Source organism: Urocitellus parryii, chromosome 1 (genome assembly GCF_045843805.1).
Source record: "Urocitellus parryii isolate mUroPar1 chromosome 1, mUroPar1.hap1, whole genome shotgun sequence".
In the NCBI taxonomy this organism is placed as follows: Eukaryota; Metazoa; Chordata; class Mammalia; order Rodentia; family Sciuridae; genus Urocitellus; species Urocitellus parryii.
In genome coordinates, this window is record NC_135531.1 from 258088332 (window position 1) to 258112882 (window position 24551).

Genomic DNA, 24551 nt, shown 5'->3' on the forward strand with positions numbered 1-24551 from the left:
ATCTCAGCATCCTGTAACCTGGGTGTCACCATGGGCTGCCTGCCATTTCCCCAAATGTTTGAATAGGGGAAGATCCACTTACAAGCTCCCTTGGGTTGTTGACAGAATTCATCTCCTTGTGATATAGGACTGAGATCCTTGTGTTCTTTCTGGATATTGGCTGCACCTGCTCTTAGATCCTAGAGGCTACCCAAAATTCATTTCCACGTGATCCTCTCCATAGGCTAGCTCACATAATGGTAGCTTGTTTTTTCAAAACCAGCAAGGACTAGAAATTGTAATTCCAGTCTGCTTGTTCATGGTCTTTGTATAATGCCAGATAAACTCAGAGTGACATCTTATCACCTTTGTCATATAAAGTAACCTAATTATGGGAATGACATCCCATTACCTTTGCCATGTTCTGCTGCTTATGAGCAAGACAGAGGTTCTGCCTACACCCAAGGGAAGATTCCATATGTTGTGAACACTCTCAGATGAGAATTAAGGGTGGCTTCCCTAAGGTCTGTCTGCAGTCTTTTGGAAGATATACAAATTCCTTCCATATTGCCTTTATTCCAAAAGTAACTATCATGACCACTCCCACCCCCAGAAAGCTCTCATTTTATTTGATGACAAAAATGACATTCAAAGTTATCAAGAACATAATTAAATCATATGTGGAGGAAATATAATTACTTAGGACACAGAATAACAATAAGAACTACCTTTTCTGTAGCATGGATGAACCTGCATGATACTATGCTAAGTAACATATACAAGACATAGACAAATACTATATGATACACTTACTTGTGAAATTTAAAAGAGACAATCTCATAGAAGCAGAGAGTATTAGAATGGTGGTTTTTAAGGGCTCAGAGGAGGGGAAAATGGGGTGATGTTGATCAAACATTATAGTTCAGGAAAAATACCCGACCCTTTATAGACATCAACATATGCAAAACAGTGCTAGAGTAAATAATCCATGGTATTATGTAAATACTCATTTATTCATTCATTTCTACTTTTCTAGATGGCATCACTATTGACCCTGTCAAAAACTTGAAGTTCACTGCACACAAAGTCTTTTACCTCCTTAAATCTCTCAAATCTCATAGTCAATTATTCAGAGCCTTATCATTTCCTACTTGGATTTCTGCAACTGTTTCCAAACTAATATTTTGACTATCAGTATTGCCTTCTCCTATCCAGTTACATACGTGCTGTTTCCAAAGTATTTAAAAATGCCTGTGGACTAAAGAATGAGTTATCTGCACCCAACACACCCAACATACACCACAGTGAAGCAAATATAACATAACTGCTGTGGACGTGCCTATTGAAAGGGATCAATTGGAGGCACTGGTTCATAGCAGTTTTGAAATGAAGCTAGAAAAACATTGGAAGCTCTTTGATTAGGACTCAGTCCCACTCTTGGTCATGGCTCTTGATTTTATCCTTTTCTGAGAAAGATAGCATACATTTACAGCTGAATAATTTTCTTAGGTTGTTTCTTGCTGGTAAAATTTTAGGGATATAATAGCTTCTTTTCCTTTTGCACTGTCTCTAGAAGTATTTTTGTTGATATAATTATTTTTAAAACTTTATGAGTCCATTGTGAATCTTACTGGGGTTCACTAAACTAGACAAACTCCATACCCAGAAATCTCTTTGAGATAATTCCATCTCTGTCTTGGACTTCCATTGAAGGACAAGATTTTAAATTTCTAAGAACTCCTCTCTTCCTCTGTTGCTGTCTCTTTCTCCCCAACCCCCTCCTGCTCGCTCGCTCGCTCTCTCTCTCTCTCTCTCTCTCTCTCTCTCTCTCTCTCTCTCTCACACACACACACACACACACACACACACACAGTCTTTAGAGGGACTTCTGTCTGCTGAAGCAATATTCTGAGATGACCTTGGATCATTCATTGTGAGTCTATACAAATGACTTTGTAGCTTACCCTTAGCCTTATCTTTAGACTATTTTTCCAGCAGCTCACTAGATATTCTGTTTGCTTGGAAGTCATTTCATAAATTTAATACCATTTGTTATCAGGAAAAGCTGATAGTTTTCAATATCATCAAGTTCACTCTGATTAACTGTTAATAATTTCTCCTTTAGTTCATATTTTTCTCTTGACTTGCTATAATTAGCAAGAAGAAACTAGAAGATATCTTTGACATTGTATTTGGAAATCTTTTTCATTCTATCACCTGGTTTGTTAGGCACATTTTTTAAAAACTTTCCATATCACAGCAAGAAAATTTCTGCCACCAAGTAATAAGGATGCCCTCCTCCAGTTCCCAGTAGCATCTTCCTTATTTCCATTAAACCCTTGTCAGCAGCCTCCTCAAAGTTCAGAAGTTCTACTGACAATCTGTGCAAGGAAATTTGTAATATATATATATATATATATATATATAGTACATACACACACACACACACACACACACACATATATATATATATATATATATATTCATTCCTCTAAGTCTTTATTGATTCACCTACTTCAGGGTTTTACAGCCATTCCCAAAACATAGGGGTTTATCTTTGCACCTAAATCGTTATGAATTATCAATTGTTGTATAACAAATCATCCCAAATCTTACTAACTTAAAACAGCAGCAATAACATTATTCATGTATTATAATTATTATGACCACTTTTTCTTAATATCAATTATTGCACACTCCTCCTCCATTAATTCTATTTAATACAAATTCTAGAATTTCAAATTTTAAGTTAAGATAAAAATAAGTAATATCTTACTTCTTATACTATGCTTGTGCCTGACATTTTTTTAAGTCATAAAAACTTATATCAAGATAAAATCTTGAGATTGTAAAATACTCATGAGCTTATATTTCTTACATAATTTTTCTTAACCATTGTAAGAATTAGAAATTTACAAACATAAATAGAAAATAATGTTCCTTTTCTCTGAAAAAATCAAATTACAATGGTTCCAATTTAGTTTACCTATAAAAACAAAACCAACTGAAATATCCAAAATTCCTTTTTATGGAAGAACATTGTTTTGTTTTTGTTTTTGTTTTCTGACATTATACCCAACCATCGACATATCTATGCATTGACACACACGTCCACACATCAACACAGCATGCATACACCCACATGTATAAATTAGACATGAATCAGTGGCACTTCGAAAAAATATGTTGTCTTTTCTCTGCTAGCTCTAGTGGCTGGTTGCCATGGATATGACTATGCACAAAATAGACCTTTCAGAAGTTCCCTCATTGGGGGAGATCCTGTATTAATCAGAAATGGAGAAAACTTTAATAACAAAGTGGAGAAAATATCCTAGCAACAAAAGCAGTTTGCTTTTATCAAACAAATCCAATTCATCATGTCTTTTGCTTTGACCTTGATTGAACTGAGGATCACTCTTCCCTGCACTCTGCCATCAGTGAACAGGTAGCTAGTCTTTTAAATTAATGTGAGATTTCATCTTTAATTACCATATGCATAGATTTAATTTATGCTTCATTAAATTCTGTATAGGGTCAAGACTGATTTCAGAGTTCTCTGCCTCCACAGATCCTCTATTATTTCCAGAGTACTTATTTGCCATCTAAGCTCTCTACTATTATCTTCCAGCATTCATTAATATTAACTTGGTTTCCCAAAGCCATAGTGCTTGGAAAATAGATGAAAGCAATTCTTACCTGTTTTGAAAATCTCTTTTCACCATAATGTATTATTTAGTCTATGTATATAAATTTGTATGAAGCTAATTATGGATAATTACTTAAATGTATAAAATATTGAAAAATAAGTAAAATCCATCCACAAGTCCACATTAATAATGTGTTAATAATATACATTATTAACTTTTTTATGTGTGCTTCTCTTTATTATTTTTATATATACCATTTAGAAGAAAAGTTGTGTTCATATTCTTTATAAAATTTTCACTTTTTATTTTTTTCTACTGAGTAATATAGTGTCATAGAATATCAGAGTTGGAAAGGACTTTTCCGTCATCTCATGCAATGAGTTTTCCCCATACTGTTTTTAGCAGTTATATAAATTTTCAAATCTTATGTTTGTTAATTAGTTAGTTAATTTAAATTATTTACCAGTTAAAGAACAGTTAATTACATCTGACAATGCTACCCTAAATGATTACTAAATATTTAGTAATCATTTTTGCTTTTTAGTGACTATTCCAACTAGTACAGCTCACACTTTAAGTCAAATAAACTAGTGCTTGAATAACACCTTAAACAGAGTTACTTCAAGTTGTAAATAATTGCTACAGAAAGTCTTAGTTTTTTCAAAATTGAGTCTCTTTCAATATTAAACAACTGAAATGTGAATTTATTTAGCAAGTTTTGATTACATAGTTATATAACATGCTCTTTGTCTCTGATTACATCCTTGAGTTCATGGAGTCTTGCTGTTCTGCATTCCATCGCCAGATGAACTGACAAGCTTTGTTAGAAAGTAGTTAATGCCTATGGGACTTCACTGTACAGTTAGCAATATTTTCAGTCAAATAAGCTTTGTACATAGGGAAAGATACAGGTTTAGTCATCTGGTGCCCTCAGGAATGAAATTGTCAACATACCATTACAGTTATGGAGCTTCCAAATACGAATTGTTTTGGATGTTGGCCTAAAAGTATAGAAATCGTGAACTACATATATTTTTTTTAGGGCAATTGTCATTCAATATTATTTAGAATACTTAAGGCATACCCAAGGATAATGTTTAAGATAAAAAGATTCCTGGGACCCAACCTCAGAGGTGCTGGTTTAGAAGTCTTGGGTGAAAAAAAAATAAAAAGGCTGTTAAAAATGTGGGTGTCTGTATTTTTAACAGCCTCTTTTCTTCCCATCCACCTTGAGGTTCCAATGGAAGGGTCCACTGGCATCTTATGTGGAATAGTGCTTTAGGGATTTGAAAGAATTTATGGTATTCCATAATCTAATTTGGTAACAAAATAATTGGGGCAGAAAGTAAAGAGTAAATAACTACTGCAAGTCTGAAGGGGGAAATAATTCTGTAAAACTGCTAATATCTGCCTTCATTACAGAAATCTTGTCAAGAAAATAATGGTTTTCACAGGCTCTCATAAGTCACATGATTGTCATGAAGACTTGAGGACCTAAAATTACACAGCTGGTAGCCAGCTTTGTCTTTTCTTTATAAATCCCAAAGTATAACACTAAAAAAGAGAGGATTCATATTATCTCAGGTACAAATGATAAGCTTAGAGGAGGTCATGCTTCATTAAGAAAGTGAAATGGAATGGGGTCGGGGAAAGGGAGCATAATGAAAGCCTCTTAGGAAATAGGTAGAAAGGAGAATGGAGGTTCTTCTGGAGGTGTAATCAGTCAAAGTCTCAGAAAGAAACAAGTAGTATGCTGGAGAATTTGAGAAGATATTAAAACAGGGGCTATATTTTTTAAAAAATAAAAGGTAAATTTAATCTGAAAGACAATAATTGATAACTGGCATATGAGCAAACATGGAAAGCACATCCAGCTTATACAGGTCTTGTTGACCACTGTAAAGAGCTCAAATCTTATTCTGAGGTTGATTGGATTGCCTGTTGGGAGCAGTTGAGCAACAGTGGAGAAGTAAGCAACAACAAGACTTGTAGGAAGTAATTGCAATCTACCTGATGAAAGATGTTGGTGACTGAGACGAGTGGTATCCACAGATAGAGCTGATGAGAAGTGGTAGATACGGAATCTGTGGGAGCCTGTAATGTATTCAAAGTTGGCACAAAACCAATATTCACAGAATATTCTAGCTTTCTTGAAAAAGGATAAATGCTGGTATTACATATATGAGAATTTAAGGTATTGTAGTAAGCTTCTTCAATATGACTGCCAATCCAGCTAAAAATTAAGTATTGCAGCATCTTACGTGATTGAATTTGAATTTATATTTAGTTCCATAGTTGTCAATTAAAATATTTAAGAATATTAAACTATAAGATCACATTGAAACTCAACCATTATAAATATTGGCAGTTGTCATTCAACACACCAGACAATTCTATTAATAAGAATAGAAATAACAGAGTATGGATGCTTCAATAGGAAACTGGAAAGGCTATGAAAATAACAATGCTTTAGACATGGTTCAGGTCTTTATTTTTCTTTAACTTTGTACTGCAGCACACAGTAAGAAATATATTTGACTAAATTACGCTTGACAAATGTGTGAAGTGAAACAAAAATTTCATCACACATACAAGAGTTTACTCCATAGTGGTTTTTTTGTAGTTAGAAGGTTCATAGTACCTGTGTCCTATCAAATTAATTTCTTGAAACATTAATGATTTGTATTAGTCACCTTTTCATCGCTGTGACAAAAATACCTGACAAGAACAACCTAAAGGAGGAAAGTTTATTTGAGGCTCATAGTTTCAAAAGCCTCAGTTCATGTCTATTGTCAGCCAACTCCATCACTCTGGGCCTGAGATGAGGCAGAACATCATGGTGGAAAGATGTGGTACAGAAAAGCTGCTCAGCTCATGGTAGTCAGAAAGGAGTGAAGGGGCTACACTCCCAGTAACCTGCCTTCTTCAACCACACCTCCACTTGCTTTCAGTTACCACCCAGTAGCCTATTCAAATTATTAATCCATCAAATGGATGAATCCACTGATGAGGTTATAGGTCTCATAATCTAATCATTACCTGAAAACCCACCTCTGAACCTTGCTGTTTTGGGGATCATGCTTTTAAAACATGAGCTTTTCAGGGGACATTTCTAGATCCAAACCATAACAGGAGTCATACATCTTCAATTCAAAATACAGATCTGAGAAATTTAGGAAACTCGTTCTTGCTCTCAGTGGTTGCATTTTTGATAAGAGGTCTTCATGTGTAGGTAGTGATATTTGTTAGCTGAGAGAAAGGTACAAACATGTCCTTCTGCATCATATGGCTCAAAAGGAAGTCCTTGGTGGTAGTTTTTAGAACCCAGATGCCATCTTGGATCCCAGAAATTCTGTTTATATTTTGTCAGTTATTGTCTGTCATTCTGACTGGATCATATGCATCCAGGATGATCCTACATATCCACTAATGCCTTAGTCAGTTTGGGTTGCTGTAACAAAGAATCTTAATGTGGGTGGCTTATCCACAATAGAAATTTATTTCTCACAGTTCTGGAAGCTGGAAGTCTCAGATCATGGTGGCAGCACAGTCAGGTTCTGATTCCAGACTGTCTTCATTGCACGATAGAAAGAAAACAAGAGAGCTATGTATGTCATATATATATATATATGACTCTACTCTCATGACTTAATTACCTTCTAATACCATCACATTGGAAGTTGGGATTTCAAAATACACATTTTGAGAGCCACAAACATATAGTTCATTGCATCTACCATGCTTATGTTGTTGTGTTATGCTGAGTAATCATTTGAGAATCTATTTTTAATTAGGAGTAAATTGAACACTAAGTAATGAATATATCAAGTGTTTAAATTGAATAATAAAATTGCAGAAACATGTTGTTTTTTAAATTTGTTTTACTATCTTACATAGATACATAACTTAAGAATTTCAAAATGATCTCATTTTCTCATAGTAAAATTGTGTTTAGCATTTGCAGTTTCTTTTTCTTTTACATAATATTTTCACAACTGAAATTAAAATAGCCCAGTGTAGTAGACAGGACAAACATCATTCCTGTTTCTACCAGAGTTAAACCTCATAGCTTAGTAGAAAAGAAACATCTTGACACAAACTATTTCTATGGTTCTGACTCTCATCATTACCTACCACCCAAATTACTCACCATCAGACTAATTGCTTATGAATTCTCCCTCTCCAAACTCATGATTTTTTAAAATCTGAACATTTGCAAGCATTGTTTTGTTCTAGTGGAAATGCTGATTTACCTTCCTGTCCCAACCTCAACTTTGCCTGGCTAATTTTTACCCATTCTTCAAAACTCTTTCAATGTTTATGTTTCAAGGAAATGGTTAGCAAAAGCAAAATGAGTAAGACCAGTTAGGATTTTCAAGCAAATCAAACAACAGATAAAAAATGAATAAATGAAAAAATGAGAAAAGTAGAGCTATAAGCCATGTCGCGCTGCCCCCTTGGAAGGCTTGACTGCCAGGGTAATTGTCTTCTTTCTGCTTTTGGGAGCAGGGCCTCTCTGGTGATACCTCCATGCCAAAGATCCCGCTATGCCACCTACTTTGATGTTGCTGTTCTCCGCTGCCTACTCCAGCCCCACTGGTCTGAAGAAGGCACCCAGTGGTCTCTGATGTACTATCTACAAAGGCTGCGGCATATGTTGGAAGAGAAGCCAGAGAAGGCTCCAGAGCCAGATATTCCTCTCCTGCCCAGACCCAGGAGTAGTTCAATGGTGGCGGCAGCACCCTCACTAGTGAACACTCACAAAACCCAAGTAAGACACTCTGTCCATTGTCATTTGAACTGACAACTTTGGCCATAACATGCTCTCTTTTTCTTCTGTGAATCCAGTGCTGTCTGATTGGTGGATTCCTTGGTTGCCATTATCCTTTCCCTTCCATCTTTCATCAATGGACGTTTTTGCTATTGTTTAGTTCTTGTTTACCATTGAAAGAAGTGCACCTCTTACACATGCCATGGTAGTGTAAGTCTTAGTGTAGCCAGAATAGTGAAAATGAGGTCTTCGGAGTAATCAAAGTAGGTAATAAAGACTTTGACACTTCATCTGTCAATTACCTATATCATAAAATATGGGATGCCACCATTTTACTGATTTGGCATAATTCAAAAATTTTCAGTATTTCAGTATCATCATTAGAAATATTGTTTATTGATATATAGTCTTACTATTTATTATAGATGTTTAAACTGAGTGTTTATTAATGTGGTGACATCCCCATGAAAATTGCTTTCTGATGAACAACTGCCTAATATAAGTTGAATGCTTGTTCTTCCTCTCTTTCTCATCAACACTGTATGTTGAAAATATAGAGAAAAACCTGACTTATAGGGTTTTACAGTTTGGGGGCTTAAAATTCTTTTCTGCATATTGTGAAAATATACATAAGTAATATCAGAGTGGAAAAGAAATATATTCTGCTTTATTAGTAGATATTCTGCCCAAAGTAATTATTTCCTTTAATGAATTTTTAAATAGAAAAATATTCTTAAAATTTTTTTTTAGTTGAAGACAGACACAATACCTTTATTTAATTTATTTTTTTAAGGTGGTGCTGAGGATTGAACCCAGTGCCTCACACATGCAAGGCAAATGCTCTACCAATTAAGCTACAATCCCAGCCCCTGGAAAAATATTATTTTTAACTAAAAAATAAAAAGAGATATCTATTTTCTATTTTATCATCACTGTGGATGTGGGGTTACATGGCCTCAGTGCTGAAAATTACAAACAGAAGTTAGTATGAAATACTTCTTTAAGGTTGTAGAATTTGGATTTTGAAATTCCAGACATGCAAGTTAGATACTTCATAGATATCAAAACAGTAGGTGTATCCCTATTAAAAATGTGACATATCAGTAACAAAATACTTGGATAACAGCCCTAAGTTCTTGATCATTGTCTATTTTATTGCATGTTAAGGATCTCACCATGAAGTGTAATGAAGAAGAAAAATCTCTTAGCCCTGAGGCCTTTTCCAAGGTTTCATTGACCAATCTGCGCAGGTCTGCAGTACCAGATCTTTCTTCAGACCTGGGTATGAACATTTTTAAAAAGGTGAGTAGGATCATTTATACCTTTTGATATTTTATTAATTAAATTCAGTGGAGCATGAGGTATTTCTTTCTAATTTTGCTACAGTATGGGGTGGTTACAACACTGGCTATGACCTATAGCATAACCCTATAGGCCTTTGAAGTCTCTCCATTAGTATGAGTGTGCTTCCTACTCTCAGAGTTCCACAGGGTTGTGGGAAGGTCAGTCCTGATAATGCACTGCCGTGGTGGAGGTAGTTGTGGTAGTAATATGATAACTTGCATTTGTGTGGTCCAACTCATTTCATCAAGTATTTTACATAAAGAGTTCTCACTTAATCCAATGAAATTCTTTATTCTACCTGTTTTCCAGAGAAGAATTTGACCCTTAGAAACTAGGTAGTTCACCAAAGAGTGAACCCAAATCTGAAAGTAGATATTTAGCTAAATACTTCAATGCTCTTCTGAACCCATCAGACTGTCTCTTTTTAAAATAAATATATGGCACTAATTGCATAGAAAATAATATGTGTAGACTCACAGGTATATGTGTGTGTGTATACACACACATAAGTAAGGGTCTTTTTATCTTTTATTTTGAAAATAATTGCTTTTAAAATTATTAACTGAATTATGTCTGTGAATAATATAACACATATTTACTAATCTATGAGTCCAGCTTGTCATGACTGCATTCATTAATAATGAAACAATAGGCAATGGCCATCATTTTTTTTTAAAACCAGTCATCATTTAAGAGGGGGAAAAAAAAAGAAAATTTTTCAATCTTGGCTGCATATAGAAGTTTTGAGGAGCTTTTATAAAAAGGTAAGTGCCTAAGCCATATCCCAGACCAATTAAATCAGAATTGCTAAAGATAGGCTCAGGCACTAGTATATTTGACAAGTTATCTAGACAATTCTAAACTCCTAATTATACTTGATCTTGAACTATTTTGTAGGAATAATGGGTTTTTTATCAATGTTTCCTCTGGATCATCTTTGACTATATCCTGTGAGCAGTTGCACATATTTGAAGTTGGTTGACCAAAATAATGAATTTCAGTTTTGAAAAAGGGACAGCCTGGTCCAAGTGACCAGAAATCCTATATTCCAATCCAGTGATTCTCAAATTTTAGTGTACATTAGAATCATTTATGAGACATGTTGAAACACATTGCTAGACCTCACCTTTTGAGTTTCTGATGCAATACGTCTGGGGATGCATTGGAGAAAGTACCTTTCAAGCAGGTTCCCACATGATGCTGATGCTGCTGGTCCAGGGATCAGACTTTGAGAACACTCCTCTAATCCACAAATCAGAAAGACCTATGAAATGTGTGGCCCTTTGCTTAGTTTCTTTTTCTCTTTTAACAAATTAGGGAAATTTCACCCCTTTCTGTTGGATGACATCCAATGACTTCCTGGATTCCCTATGCTTGTGTTTTACTACTCAAGGATATGAAGCCCTTTGAGAAGTAAACTACAACCTTTCCTTTGCCCTGTGCCTGACTATTCATCTCTTACCACTGCAGTTCAAGAGCCGTAAGGAAGACCGAGAGAGGAAAGGCTCCATTCCATTCCACCACACCGGGAAGAGGAGGCCCCGAAGAATGGGTGTGCCATTCCTGCTTCATGAGGACCACCTGGATGTGTCCCCCACTCGTAGCACATTCTCCTTTGGAAGTTTCTCTGGGCTTGGAGAAGACAGGCGAGGCATCGAAAAAGGAGGCTGGCCAACCACCATTTTAGGTGATCACAAAAGACCTCTTGAAGTAGGGCAGAGCTTGAGTGACCTATTTAGGAATCTTGACCTGTGGCTCCCTGGAAAGTCTGGGTCTTTCTTGGACAATTAATTCAGCCAAGAAATTTGGTCCTAACTGAAGGTTCCCCAGTAACTGAAATAATGCTGTATTTTCACAGCCAAACAAATGCAAATGAGTAATTACGTAAGAATTCTGTGTAATTAGCCAGGTTAAAGGCCCTATTTCTTAGATTCAGAAACATGGCTCTAGAGGGTTCTGTGCCTTAACTTTCATTGGTTAATCTAAAGACAGACCTTTATTTAACTCTGTTATTTAATAGAGGAATAAGTGAAGCAAAGGAAAAAAATTTTTTTTCTGTTTGGGATGGCATATTAAGACAGCCAGCTTAAAACCAGGAGCTGACAGTTAGCAGGTCCACAACAGATGGTTTCTGACATTTGGCTTAGATTGGGGCTGACCTTATCACAGGCAGCTCCATCAATCATATTGACCTTGACTATACCCCAGGCAAGTTCAATTCTTGCTATTTTGGCTGGGCCTTCTGCTATTCCTAATACCTCCTCACTCTCACGGCTGTCCATAGGAAAGACAAAAATCTCAGCAGAGAACCTTTCAGATTTTAAAAACCCCTTGTGATGCTCTTGTCCACTTCAGGGAAACTGACGCGGCGGGGCAGTTCAGATGCAGCTACTGAGATGGAGAGCCTGAGCGCCAGGCACTCCCACTCCCACCACACTCTGGTGAGCGACCTGCCTGACCCCTCCAACAGCCACGGAGAAAACACAGTCAAGGAAGGTGGGTCCCAGGCAGGGCTGGGGGCAGGAGTTTAGGTTTCTTTTCTTGGTCTCTGTGCTTACCGTAGGTTCCATTTTCATTCCACTTACTTATGTTCTTTGAAAGCTTCCATTCTTGTGTTATCACTTGGTAATTTAATGTTTAGCCATTCTTAGCGAAGAGCTATTTGACCACACTGAGACCACCAGACCTTTAAGAAGAGCAAATGTGGCTCAGCGGTGGCGCGCTCGCCTGGCATGCTTGCGGCCTGGGTTCGATCCTCAGCACCACATACCAACAAAGATGTTGTGTCCGCCGAGAACTAAATAAATAAATATTAAAAAAAAAAAAAAAAGAAGAGCAAAGATGAGCCACTCATCTTAAAAGATCACAGACCCACAGGGCTAAAGCGCATCTTGCACTTTAGTTTCCTCTGTGACATGCTTCAGAAGGACTACACCTTCTGTGGGAAGAAAGTCACTGCCTTCCAGGGCCACCAATGCCTTTTTCACACAGATTCTATTTCAGAGAAGTGATTTATGAGCTTTACACAAATTGAATGTGTTTCTGGATCGAATCTAAGGCAGGCTCTTTTTCTTTACTCTTAACAGAATAATTTATTTTTTTCTTATTCTTATGCTCTCATAGGAACACAAGTTTAATCCCTCTTTTCTTTGAACTGTACTTCAAGTATCTATTCGTTATAAATTTACATTCTATTACTTTAACCAGAGAAGAAAATTCCATCTTGTTTTTTTTTTGTAATACACCAGATCAAAATAAGATATTTAACTGCCATAACTTATGGGAAAATAGTTCAGTTAAACTAGTGTTTGTTAATATGATCTGTCATCTAACAGTGTGTAAAATCTACCTGTTATGATCAAGTGAACTAAGTCAGCATTAACAAAAGGTAAATCCTAGCTTCAGCTAAAGGAAGCCAGTTGCAACTTAGTTTTTCTATAGTCTCCATTAATTATCAATATTACTTGGACTTACAGCTTCAGGAGTTCCATGGGAGTTCAGTATATAGATTTGAGACTATAAGTCATATATCTACAAAAGCTACAGCCCTGATTATGGTCATAATTTAAATAATAGCATAACTATCTAACTGATATAGCAGGTGAATATGAGGAAAACTAAGTTGTTTCTTTTGTTTCATTAGTGCGATCCCAGATCTCTACTATCACAGTAGCAACCTTCAATACCACATTGGCATCATTCAACGTAGGCTACGCAGACTTTTTCAATGAGCATATGAGGAAGCTCTGCAACCAAGTGCCTATCCCAGAGATGCCTCACGAACCGCTGGCCTGTGCTAACCTGCCTCGAAGCCTCACAGACTCCTGCATTAATTACAGCTACCTGGAGGACACAGAGCATATCGATGGGACCAACAACTTTGTCCACAAGAATGGAATGCTTGATCTTTCCGTAAGGAACAAGAATTTTTCTTATGAAGGCCAGAAAGATATTGATTCTTTAAATCCAATATTCACAAGATTGGGTAAAAGGGCATAGAGATTCTTAGAAGTATTGAATCTTAAAATGAAAAAACTACCCACATAAAAAAATTCTTAAATGTGTCAACCATCATAGATGAACCTTTTGTTTTTCCCTAGGCATTACATTATATTTGATCTGATCTAAGAGTATGTTTATAATTCTAAAAACTTAGTGAATCCTAAACATAAATATATGTTTGTGTGTTTTCTAAACCTCTTTTTTCCCCAGAAAAAGAGTAAGAAGCTCATTTATTTCATTTGGTTATATAAGCAACAAGACTACAAACCTCCTGTGTAGTCAGAAAAAAAATGAATGGAAGTCCTTAAACTATTTAGACTTGCATTCTGAAGAATGCTTTCCTTGAGTATAGTTATTAGCAAATGAAAGGGTTGCTATATTTTATAATTATGTTTCACAAACATTATTATTGCACATCAGGGAACCTGGCCTAGCAAATAATTTAAAATATTAAAATCAATAAAGGGGCATAATTTAAAAATGCAAATATTATACATTTGAAGTTGAAGGGTAAATAATGATACAATTGTGAATAAGCACGTATTGCTTTATTATGAGCATAAATATGTTATTCTTCTTTATTCATTATTTGTGGAAAGTGAAAAGAATTGAAACACCCTGAATTTAAATATCAGTTATACAAGTTTCCACTTGAGTAAATAATTAGTGTCCCATTAATTCACTGTGCTTCAATATCCCCATTAACTGTACATATCATGGCAAGTTTGGAGAGACTTAATTGAAAAAATACATGATTTTAATTCTCTGGATGATATTAAGTCTATATTAAGCACGTACACAAGGTCCCCATGCAGCTTAGATAAGAAAATCTGAAAATTGTCTGATTTATGCACATAGCACAGAAGAAGAATAATTAGTTAAGCAGAATAACTAAATCTATTTAGGAAGAGGTAACTTAATTGTCCTGTTTATCTTTGTCCTCTGCAGGTGGTTCTGAAGGCTGTTTATCTTGTCCTTAACCATGACATCAGCTCTCGAATCTGTGATGTGGCACTAAACATTGTGGAATGCTTGCTTCAACTTGGTGTAGTACCATGTGTAGAAAAGAACAGAAAGAAGAGTGAAAACAAGGAAAATGAGACTGTGGAAAAGAGACCAAGTGAAGGAACTTTCCAGTTCAAAGGAGTATCTGGAAGTTCTACCTGTGGATTTGGGGGCCCTTCCATTAGTGGAGCTGGAGATGGTGGAGGAGAAGAAGGAGGAGGTGGTGATGGAGGAGGTGGAGGAGGTGATGGAGGAGGAGGTGGAGGAGGTGGAGGAGGCCCTTATGAGAAGAATGATAAGAACCAAGAGAAGGTATGACTGAACCACCTTCTGTGTCCTCATGAAATATTCCTCTGAATTTCTTCCCAATGCTGGCTTGCTAGCAATTTATTGACTTAGAGCAGCAACTAATCACTAGAGTAAGAAAGTACTGAATGTAGAAATATCTTAATTAGGTTTTTAGCAGGCATGAGTAGAAACAGATTGAACAGTGTTCAGAATCCACACACATCATCATTCATGCTTTGTTAGAATGAATTTTCTGGTTAGGTTATTTCTGCAACAGAACACCTCAGATGCATTCCATTTCCATAATTCTCAGTGTGCCACTAAGGATAGATAGCCTCTTTCTTGAGATGTTCGAGGTATAAATGGAGTGGTGTCTTAATCCACTCATGCTGCAATAAGAAAACACTATAGTTTGGATGGCCTAATCAACAGAAATTTACCCCACACAGTTCTAAAGGTTGGGAAGTCCAAGGTCAAGTTGCCAGCGGGGTGGGTTTAATGTGAGGCCTTTTGCTTGACTTGTAGGTGACCACCATTGCTGTGTGCTCACACAGCCTCCACTTTGTGCATGAGCAGGAAGACAGCCTAATCGCTTTGGACCCAGGTCCCAGTGTCTGACCTTATTTAATTTTAATTAATTCCCAAGGGCCCATCTGCAAATATAATCAGATTAGAGTTTAAGATTTCAATATACAGATTTCGGGAGGACACAAATACCCAGTCCATAAGAAGCAATGTGGACTTTCTAAATAAAGTATTTATATAACAGATTTTTGGCAGACAACTTTAGCCATAGTGAAGGGGAAAGCAAGAGAAGAATGGTGCTTGATTAGTTGGTTGATTTATTTGATATTGGTTTGGCATGGCAACAACTATTCTAGCCTCAATTCCCTTGTGTCTCAGTGTGTCACCTCTCAGAGGGTTTTGCCTTCCTATTATTGATTGTTCCTGAATTTCATTCCCTCTGCCTTGGCAAAACCTCAGTATGAACTCTGCATTTAACAACAAGAATTCATTTTTTCCTTCTTGAGCTTTAAATACAAATTACCACAGCTTAAATTCACATAACTCACACTGATTTGAGGTTGTAGCTGGAATGTGCTGTTCAGAAATTGAAAACAACAAGAGATTTGAATCTCTAACAGGTAAGAATCGCATATTAAGTCAAGTGTTTACAAGTGAAAGATTATACTATATAGAGTTTTAACATCTACAGACACAATATGAACTATAAATTGTCCATTTTTCTCCATAGTGCGTTAAATTTTTACATCCAAATGAGGATTGCAGAAATTATAAAAATTTCTTCTTTCTTTCTACTCCCACCTACTACATAATTAATGCACATTTATCCTCTGTGTTTCTTTATTTCAAGGTTTACTTTTTTCTTCCCAATATTCATGATTTATCTTCCCAATATTCTGATCCAAATATTCCTGCTTCAATATTCTTGGATTCCTTAGCCTTATCTTTAGGATTTTCTTCTTCTGCCTTAATCATATAATATACCTAGATATTATTTTAGATACTATAGCTTGGTGCTATAAATGTTATTTTGACCAAAATTATCACTTTTGATCAGTATGGATGATTGTAAAAAGAGATAATGTGGTCTCTAAAAGAGCAAGCAAGATTCAATTGTTTTGTAGTTAGTTCTCAAAATGACATTCTTTTTAGGACAAAGAATTTATAAAATAAAATGTGATGCTAGGTCAAGTGGCTTGTGTTTATGATTCATAAAGGTCTGTTCTTCCCTAAAAACATCTTTTCTTTTCAGTGGAATCAGAAAGTTTATCTAATTTTTCAGCCCCACTAATATCAGAAACATGGGAAATTGATTAAGACAGAAAGGAAGATCTAATTTCTATTTCCATTTTGGCCACTAGCTTATACTGAGAAGCTGAAATATCATTTAGTACTCTGGTTTCTGCCTGTAGCTTGATACATCTTTCTGAATATCCTCTATGAAAGAAACTTAAATCCCAAGGACACCTGAAGGTCTAAAGAATAAAAAACTGAATCGATCCTTACAAAGGATTTTTAGGGCTAGGGAATTTTTAAAGGGACATATAATAATTTAAAAATATATGTAAACCAGTCTTCCAAATAAGCCCTTTTTTGGGATGACCTTTTCTGAGACACTACTATATGACTCTATTGTCCACCTACTATCCAAAAAATCTTGACTGTGGGAACTAGTGAGGAATGAAATCCAGTACAAGCTCTGCTCACATAGCTTCACATCCAAGCACTGCATCCACCCAGAGGCTTGGCTGTTTCCAACTCATCCACCAAGAGAGGCGTGTTTCTAATTTGCATAAAGGTGCCTCAGACAATAGCAGTGTCCTAGACCTAGAAATAATAGTTAACATTTGTTTTGCTATTATAATGGACATTACATGTTTTTACTTTTTTGACTTATGAAATTATTATATTATTGCTATTTTGTAGGACACTGAGTAGTTTGCCCAAAGTTATACAATTATCAAATCTTGCAGGGAAGATTCCATCCAAACTAAAAATGACATCTTAATTGTAAATATATCTGGAGTTGAGATGGCTCTTCAAAGCAATTCTTAGGTGAAGCAAGGAGACTTTTTGCCTTTACCACTCTTCTGCCACTGACCTGTCATTGGAGGTAGTCTGCCTCCTGGAAAACACTGTAAAATTGGTTGGTTGGTGGAGGCAGCTCTCCAGCAGAGGCAGTCAGCTGAGGATTTTCAGCCATCAACACTTCCAACAACTCAGAGAATGAATGTTTTATTCCTGATGGGAGAATTTCTGGGGTACAGCACTGCATTCACTGCATGAGTTTATGGATAAGTTTATGGATAAGAAAAGGAGGGCCAACTACATAGCATAGGGGAGGAGAGTATCTACACTATCACATCAAGGCAGAAAATAATTTCTGTATAAATCCCTAGCCCTTCCTTTTACACCCTAGAGTATTCTTTCTATGTGTAGCCCAAAAGTTTATGTGTCAACCTGTTCATGTAACTAACATGAGAATCCCTTAGGTTGTTGAGCAGTGGTCACCATTATATCATTTGCTTTACACAGCAAACCTGTGAAGTAGGAAGGGCAGTTATTAGGGTGCTTAATTCACAGGTGAGGAAACAAAAAAAGGATTAGTTAACTTATCTAATGTTACCCGCAATTAAGGACCAGGCGCTGGAATCCCAAGTCCTCAATGAATGTGCTTACTCTGAAAGTAGCTAGGATGATGGAGGCAGGTTGCTGCTTCCCAAAGGTAATGACTCCCCCACACTGGGCTCAGCATCATCCCTTAGCAACAGCGTCCTTATGCTTCTTTGGAAATGATTCAAGGAAGTTCCTTTTTTGGACATCATGTTCTCCACTCACAGTAAGGATTAAAAGGGACAAAAAAGTAGATGAAAATGATTTTCATCATTCATCTCAGGAGGGCTCCCAATCAACCCTCAAGGGGAGAATCAATCTGAATGCTTATAAAGTTCTGCATATTCTTGCTTTTTCTTATGCATGTGAATTATAATATAGTGAAACAATTGGAAAAAAAACCTTCAAAAATAGCAGAAATTGCCATGAAATTTCAAAGTTCTAGACTTTGACCAGTTGAAGAAATTCAGCAGTAATCCTTACCTGGTGGTATTATCAGAAGACTGCTCATGAGGGTAGTTTCTAAGGAAATTCATTGGCCTTCATTGCTGATGATCCTCACCCGCCACCCCAGTAGCCGTTCCAATAGGCTGCCAAGGGTGTGAAGGATATCTTCCAAGAAAAAGTCTGTGTTCATGTTCAAGCACCAGAGGCTATTCAAAATGCATAAATTATTTTCTTTTAATTCATGAAATAGGTTTTAGAAAAGTGAGTTTGTTTGTTAGACCCTGGACAATTGTATTTCCCCAATTGCAGGTGCTTATTGTAAAACATACAAACTTTATTTAATTGTAAAATAGAATCTTCGTAGCAATAGTGGTTCAGTGGCAAAGTAAGTAGACTTCTTTTTGTTTCTTGATCATGGGTACCAGGATGAAAGTACACCTGTAAGCAACCATAGGCTTGCTCTCACCATGCTCATCAAAATAGTGAAGTCTTTGGGATGTGCCTATGGTTGCGGAGAAGGACACCGAGGGATCTCGGGAGATCGTCTGAGACACCAGGTATTCCGAGAGAATGTAAGAGAATTAAAGTAGATTCCATTTCCTCTCCCTCTTCCCTCCCTCCAGTTGAGGAATGAGTCCTTTGACAATGAGGGTCAGTGTTCCCTGAAAAATATTGTATTTTATAGGGCATTTTAATGGTATCTTGGGATGGGAGAAATCCAACAAGATATCTCAACAACTAAAACTGGCTTAGGAAAGTTTAATTGGGAAAACACTTCTGCCTCCTACCTAGAGCAGACCAACAAACCAATTGGTGCAAGGGAATTGGAATGTGAATGTGAATTTCAGTTTGGAAGAACTTTGCACAGATTAATACATTTAGCAAGCTTCTGATGACCTGCGACAAATGATTTTCAATCATCTGTCTGGCTACTATAAAAGCATATTTCATATTAGAGAAAGGGGTCAAAGTTGAGACTCAGTTTGTTGTTCTTACTTAGATATGGAAAATGGCCCTTATTGGGACAAAACAGGACTGTAAAAGTAGCCAGTTGTTTTCTGGCTGCTTTGCTTCAAAATGAACCTCAACTTCTACATATTTGAGATCATTTCCCTTTGAACTGTGTGAAACTTGAAACTCTGCCCTTGGGCTTTCCATGTGTAATTCTGTAATGGAACATTACAGCTTATTTTCAGTGAGCTCTCCTGACTGTGCCTTGTTCCTTCTGACTTGACCAATGATCCATCTTCACAGCAAGCCTGAGCTGGGGCAGTTGCCTCACATGTGAATTGAAATTCTAAGAAAATATTCTTTTCACAAAAAATAAAGAAAAAAAAAGATTGGATGCAAATCTGAGTCCAGAAAACCCTTTGGCATATGTTGGCAGAGTTTTAGGATAATGTCAAAATCTAATGCTGGACCAGTGTTCCTTGGCGTTAGGTTTTGTCATGAGGTGTTCACATAGTATTGGCATGCTGAATTCTTGCTTAATGTATCTTCTGTCATCTATCTATTTATCCATTTTTTTAAAAAATATTATGTTATGCTATGTTATTTTAGTTTAATGTGTATATGGGAAGTAACAACCAAAATAATTAATTTGAAACATGAACATCTTGTCCAAGATCTGGATTTTTGAGGTTAAAAGTAAGAAAAAATATTTAAAGCAATAACTAGTAAGCCAATAGAAAGCTTACATTGCCTCCATCTTTGCACATACTTATGTGATTCTTTGATTTTTAATTCTATCACAGCATGAGTAAAACCTTTCAGGGTTAAATAAACCACATTACTTCTCATGCTAAAACTAATTTCATGAAATTAAATGCTAAAACCTACTAAGTATCATTCTCTAGTATAAATTGCCTTGGACAACTGTGTCCTGTCTCTCTGGATTAACAGAAAGCAGGACTAACTGAATCAGAAAAGAAGGTTTTGTTACTTCTTGTCCGCCATGCTTTTCTCTCTCCAGGTATTGAATGCTTCTATGAGGCATTCAGACTGTTCCCTATCTGGCTTTTCAACTTGATTTATGGGGCAATTCTTCCATTATTTTGTAGATTTATGCTATACTCATTATAGAGATCATATGTGCTTATCCATGTTCAGTAAACACATTGTCCAAAAGATACAAAATTTGAGAAAATTTCCCTGGGAAATATGTGGATCAAGAAGTTAGATATTTCTAAATTTCTCTACCATTGGAATTCCAGCTGTTACTTTTTCCCCCAAAGCAATAGGTCCTTACTGAGAAGTTACCTAACTTTTAAAAAGTTAAGAATACTTTCACTTTTTCTCAGGTCATATTTCTCAGGTCAGATACTCTATAGTTTTTTTCTCTTTGTTTTGTGAGTTATTTTTCTTTTGTAAAAACAGAAGACTATTGTAATGTTATTTATTGAAGTGCCTAGCAATTCCATCACATGATTCCTCGATACCTCTTAAATTATTAATCTGATCATTAGCTGATAGTCCCAAATTATTGAAAGGAATTCATTCTCTAACAGTTTTACATCATTTGAAGAAATTTAGTCTGTTCATTCACAATCAAAATATTTAAGGCTTGGGAATCTTATTCTTGCTTAAACTTCCCACTGAACTCAGGAAGACCATATAGGCAGTCTATGGGCCACCAAATGGTAGATTTGAAATTATGCCTTTTGGGTGTGTTTTGTAGAGAATGAGTAACACTCGAACTTTAGGATTTTACAATCTAGGATTTTTTAAAAGCACTTTGTAATTAATATAATGAAGAGCTTCTCAAATTTTTAAAGGAATGATAATTAAATTCTTCATGAAGAACATTTCACCTAAGTGTTTTGTAATCTTCATTTTATAACAAGTAGTATGTATTTTATATAAATAAAATAAACTAAAAATAAATGAGCCTGTTGAGATCTGGCAACTAATAAACTCTCTGGGAATAAAAAGACCTAATTTCAAATCTTCTAGGACAGTGTAAAGAGAGGATGAAAAAAAAAATACCAAACCATCTGACTATGATACAGATGGAGCGATTATAACAAGGTCATACCAAGAAGTCTGTAGCTAAATCCAAGTTTCATTCTTTTATACTCTGTTTTTTCCTCTCAAATTTTTCAAGTGTCTTTCCCTGAATCTTGATTTGTCAAAATGGTAATGTGATTACTGGGTTACCACAAAGAACCCACCATTCTGATTCTCGGTAATTGCCTCCCTAATCTAACTTCCATTCCTATACCGGATTGTGTAAAATCTTCCATCCTCAATTAAGGTAGTTCTCCCCCAGCTGCCCCTTCTTTCTAGATCCTTAGCTCTTTCTCCTCATCCTAAAGATTTCTGCCATTTTCCCATTTCATTCCATTGCTGTGGACATTCTCTTTTGTTCAGATGAAGTCTTCTTCAACATACTAATTTGATTTCTATTACCAATCATCTTAAATCCTTTTTGGCATTGGGTGGTATCTAAATATATATCCTCAAAAACATCACTCTTAATGAGAGTACTGTATCATGGGAGAAATAACTACTAGGAGGTACGATGACCCTGACTCCCAGTTTTGAATCTGCTGTAGAGTTTGTAGTTTCAACATAGATAAAGTCCTTGACTTCTTTGTGTCTCAACTATAATAAAGAGATACTTGGTGAATCATAGAGGTGGAACAAAAGTCAAATTTGATGCACTGACATTGCAAGAAATGTTTTTTAAGTAGCAAAGCTCCTCATAAATAGTTTTTTTCTTTTGGATAGGAGTTTTCTTTTTAACCCCTAATGCTTCCAGGCAATATCAGATCATTCTGTCTGCTGACCTTCAACAGTTAATGATTGTGTCTTCTTTGGTTCTAATGCTGAGAATTGTTCCCTTTTCCTTTGCCAGGTGGCAAAATTATTTGCAGGACCCTAAGAAACACACAGCTATTGTGAATAGCAGCACCTAGTCAGTTGTCACTTGTTTTCCCATCTATGAGGTCAACTTCTATTGAAATACCATACTTTCACATTCAAATGCAGACACAAAAATAAACAAATTGGATTTTGTTTTTCACCTGTTAGTGTTTCAAGAATTTTTTTCCTCCGGGCCATGTAGGAACACACTGGACACTCACTTCCTACTCCTCTTGCCTCACTTCCTCTATTAAATCTACTTAATTTCAATGTGTTGGACATGGCAGTGGCATGCTTCTTCCCATTGCATAAAGACTTTGAGTTTTTCTAAGTGTGCATTGTTAATTCTATCACTTACCTAAATTTTACACATTGAGTTATTTTCATTAAGATCTTAAAGCCTTGATCTTAGTGTAAATACTGAACTCCCCCTGGGATCAGCATTAGGCTTTGGCTTTGGATTTTTCCCCTTGCACTGCCCAGTCTGTATCTACCTACTTCTTATTCAGACAGGAGGAGCTGGTAGGGTTGGCTGGCACCAGAAAGTAGGGATGGATGCAAGTCTTTGCCTTCTGAAGGCTTCTGTCTCAGGTTAAGGACATCTGTAGCTTAAGCTGGTACTTGTGACTTTTTCACTTCTCTTCCTTCATTGCAGGCCCAGCACTGCCTCACTAAGCTATACAAGCTAGATAAGATGCAATTCCGACAAACCATGAGGGACTATGTGAACAAGGACTCTCTGAATAATGTAGTGGACTTCTTGCATGCTTTGCTAGGATTTTGTATGGAGCCGGTCACTGACAGTAAGTAAAGCTGTACCTGAGTTCTAGGAGAAATCGCTGCAAGATGAAGCAGGTAGTGTTTCAGGGGCACACTGAATTTGTGGGAATAAAATTAAGAGAAAAAAGGTACATGTGCATGTGTGTGTGTGTGTGTGTGTTTGTGTATAAGAATATATAAACAAGAGAAGCTTGCATATAATCTTTGATGACAGATTTTATCCTCACAGGATAACTCACCTCAGTGAGCAGGAATTTGCTAAAGCATGTGGCATCCTCACCTTAGCCATCTTTATCCTATCTCTCTTCATACTCTTGGTCTCAGATGACCTGCTCTTTTATAGCAACTGAGGCAGCAATCAAGAGACAGGGAACGTATGTGCTAGTTCAATAAATATGAAATGAATACCTATTATGTGACAGACACAGTGCTTGGCAATTTTTTTCACACAATAAAACAGGAAAAATAAAAAACCAAAAACGTGGTCATAGTAAACACAATAATAACGCAATTTTGACATACACATATACACATACATATAGACTTACTTTTTAAAAACCAAGCAAATGGATCCATACATACACCTACAACCTATTTTATAGCTTCATGATTTTAAGAAAACTTCAATATAGAGACCTAAGTTAAAGGGCAAAATCAATGAATTCCAGTTGCACTCATAATAAACTGAATATCTCCACTACCATTTGAATACAAATGCACCAGTGAACTAAAAGTTATGCATGATGCCTGAGTTAAGTAAAATACACATTTTGGTTAAATACACCTTAATATAGACTACAATTGCTTATATCATACATAAATGATTGTTGGTTAATTTAGAATGAAGACATTTGATGGATTTAGAAGTACTTTTCCTGGTTGTATCCCAGAGTTTATTATTTGATTATCACATTAAAAGACATGAAGATCTCAACTACAATCCTCACTTCATTGTTTTTCAAACTTGTAATATGCTTGGTGAAAATAGTTCTGATAACAGGTTATTCCTGGTGTTCTATAAAGGAACACAGCAAAGGAAAGGGGATCAGTTGTGGGCTTTAGGTTTGGAGTCAGTTTTAAATAAGCAACCACTTTTTAAGAAATCAATCAAAATGCTTCACAAATGCAGTTGTACATGTCATAGAAGTGGATGTAAAGGAGGTTCTGATTCTTTTATTTCCAAGTTTGCATAGAGATTATTGAACCAGAAGTAGCTTGAAGGCTTAGTGCCTGGATTTTGTGCAGCCCTTCTCTATTTCCTGGGTGCTGAGCATTTCCTTGCCCCT

At 36.1% G+C, this 24551-nt stretch overlaps 1 protein-coding gene across 5 annotated transcripts in view; it reads left to right on the top strand.

The window, feature by feature from the left end:
* The window catches only part of Unc80 (unc-80 subunit of NALCN channel complex), a 184564-nt gene that overhangs the window by 21201 nt on the left and 138812 nt on the right, over positions 1-24551 (top strand). For 4 of the 5 annotated variants that reach the window (XM_077799344.1, XM_026403350.2, XM_077799345.1 and 1 more), the window contains exons 8-15: positions 8136-8397; positions 9565-9699; positions 11212-11428; positions 12097-12237; positions 13385-13653; positions 14692-15060; positions 19047-19193; positions 23141-23288. In XM_077799344.1, coding sequence (XP_077655470.1) covers positions 8136-8397; positions 9565-9699; positions 11212-11428; positions 12097-12237; positions 13385-13653; positions 14692-15060; positions 19047-19193; positions 23141-23288 — 1688 coding nt within the window. The remainder of the gene's footprint in view (positions 1-8135; positions 8398-9564; positions 9700-11211; positions 11429-12096; positions 12238-13384; positions 13654-14691; positions 15061-19046; positions 19194-23140; positions 23289-24551) is intronic. The other variant, XM_026403351.2, reaches the window with a different exon arrangement.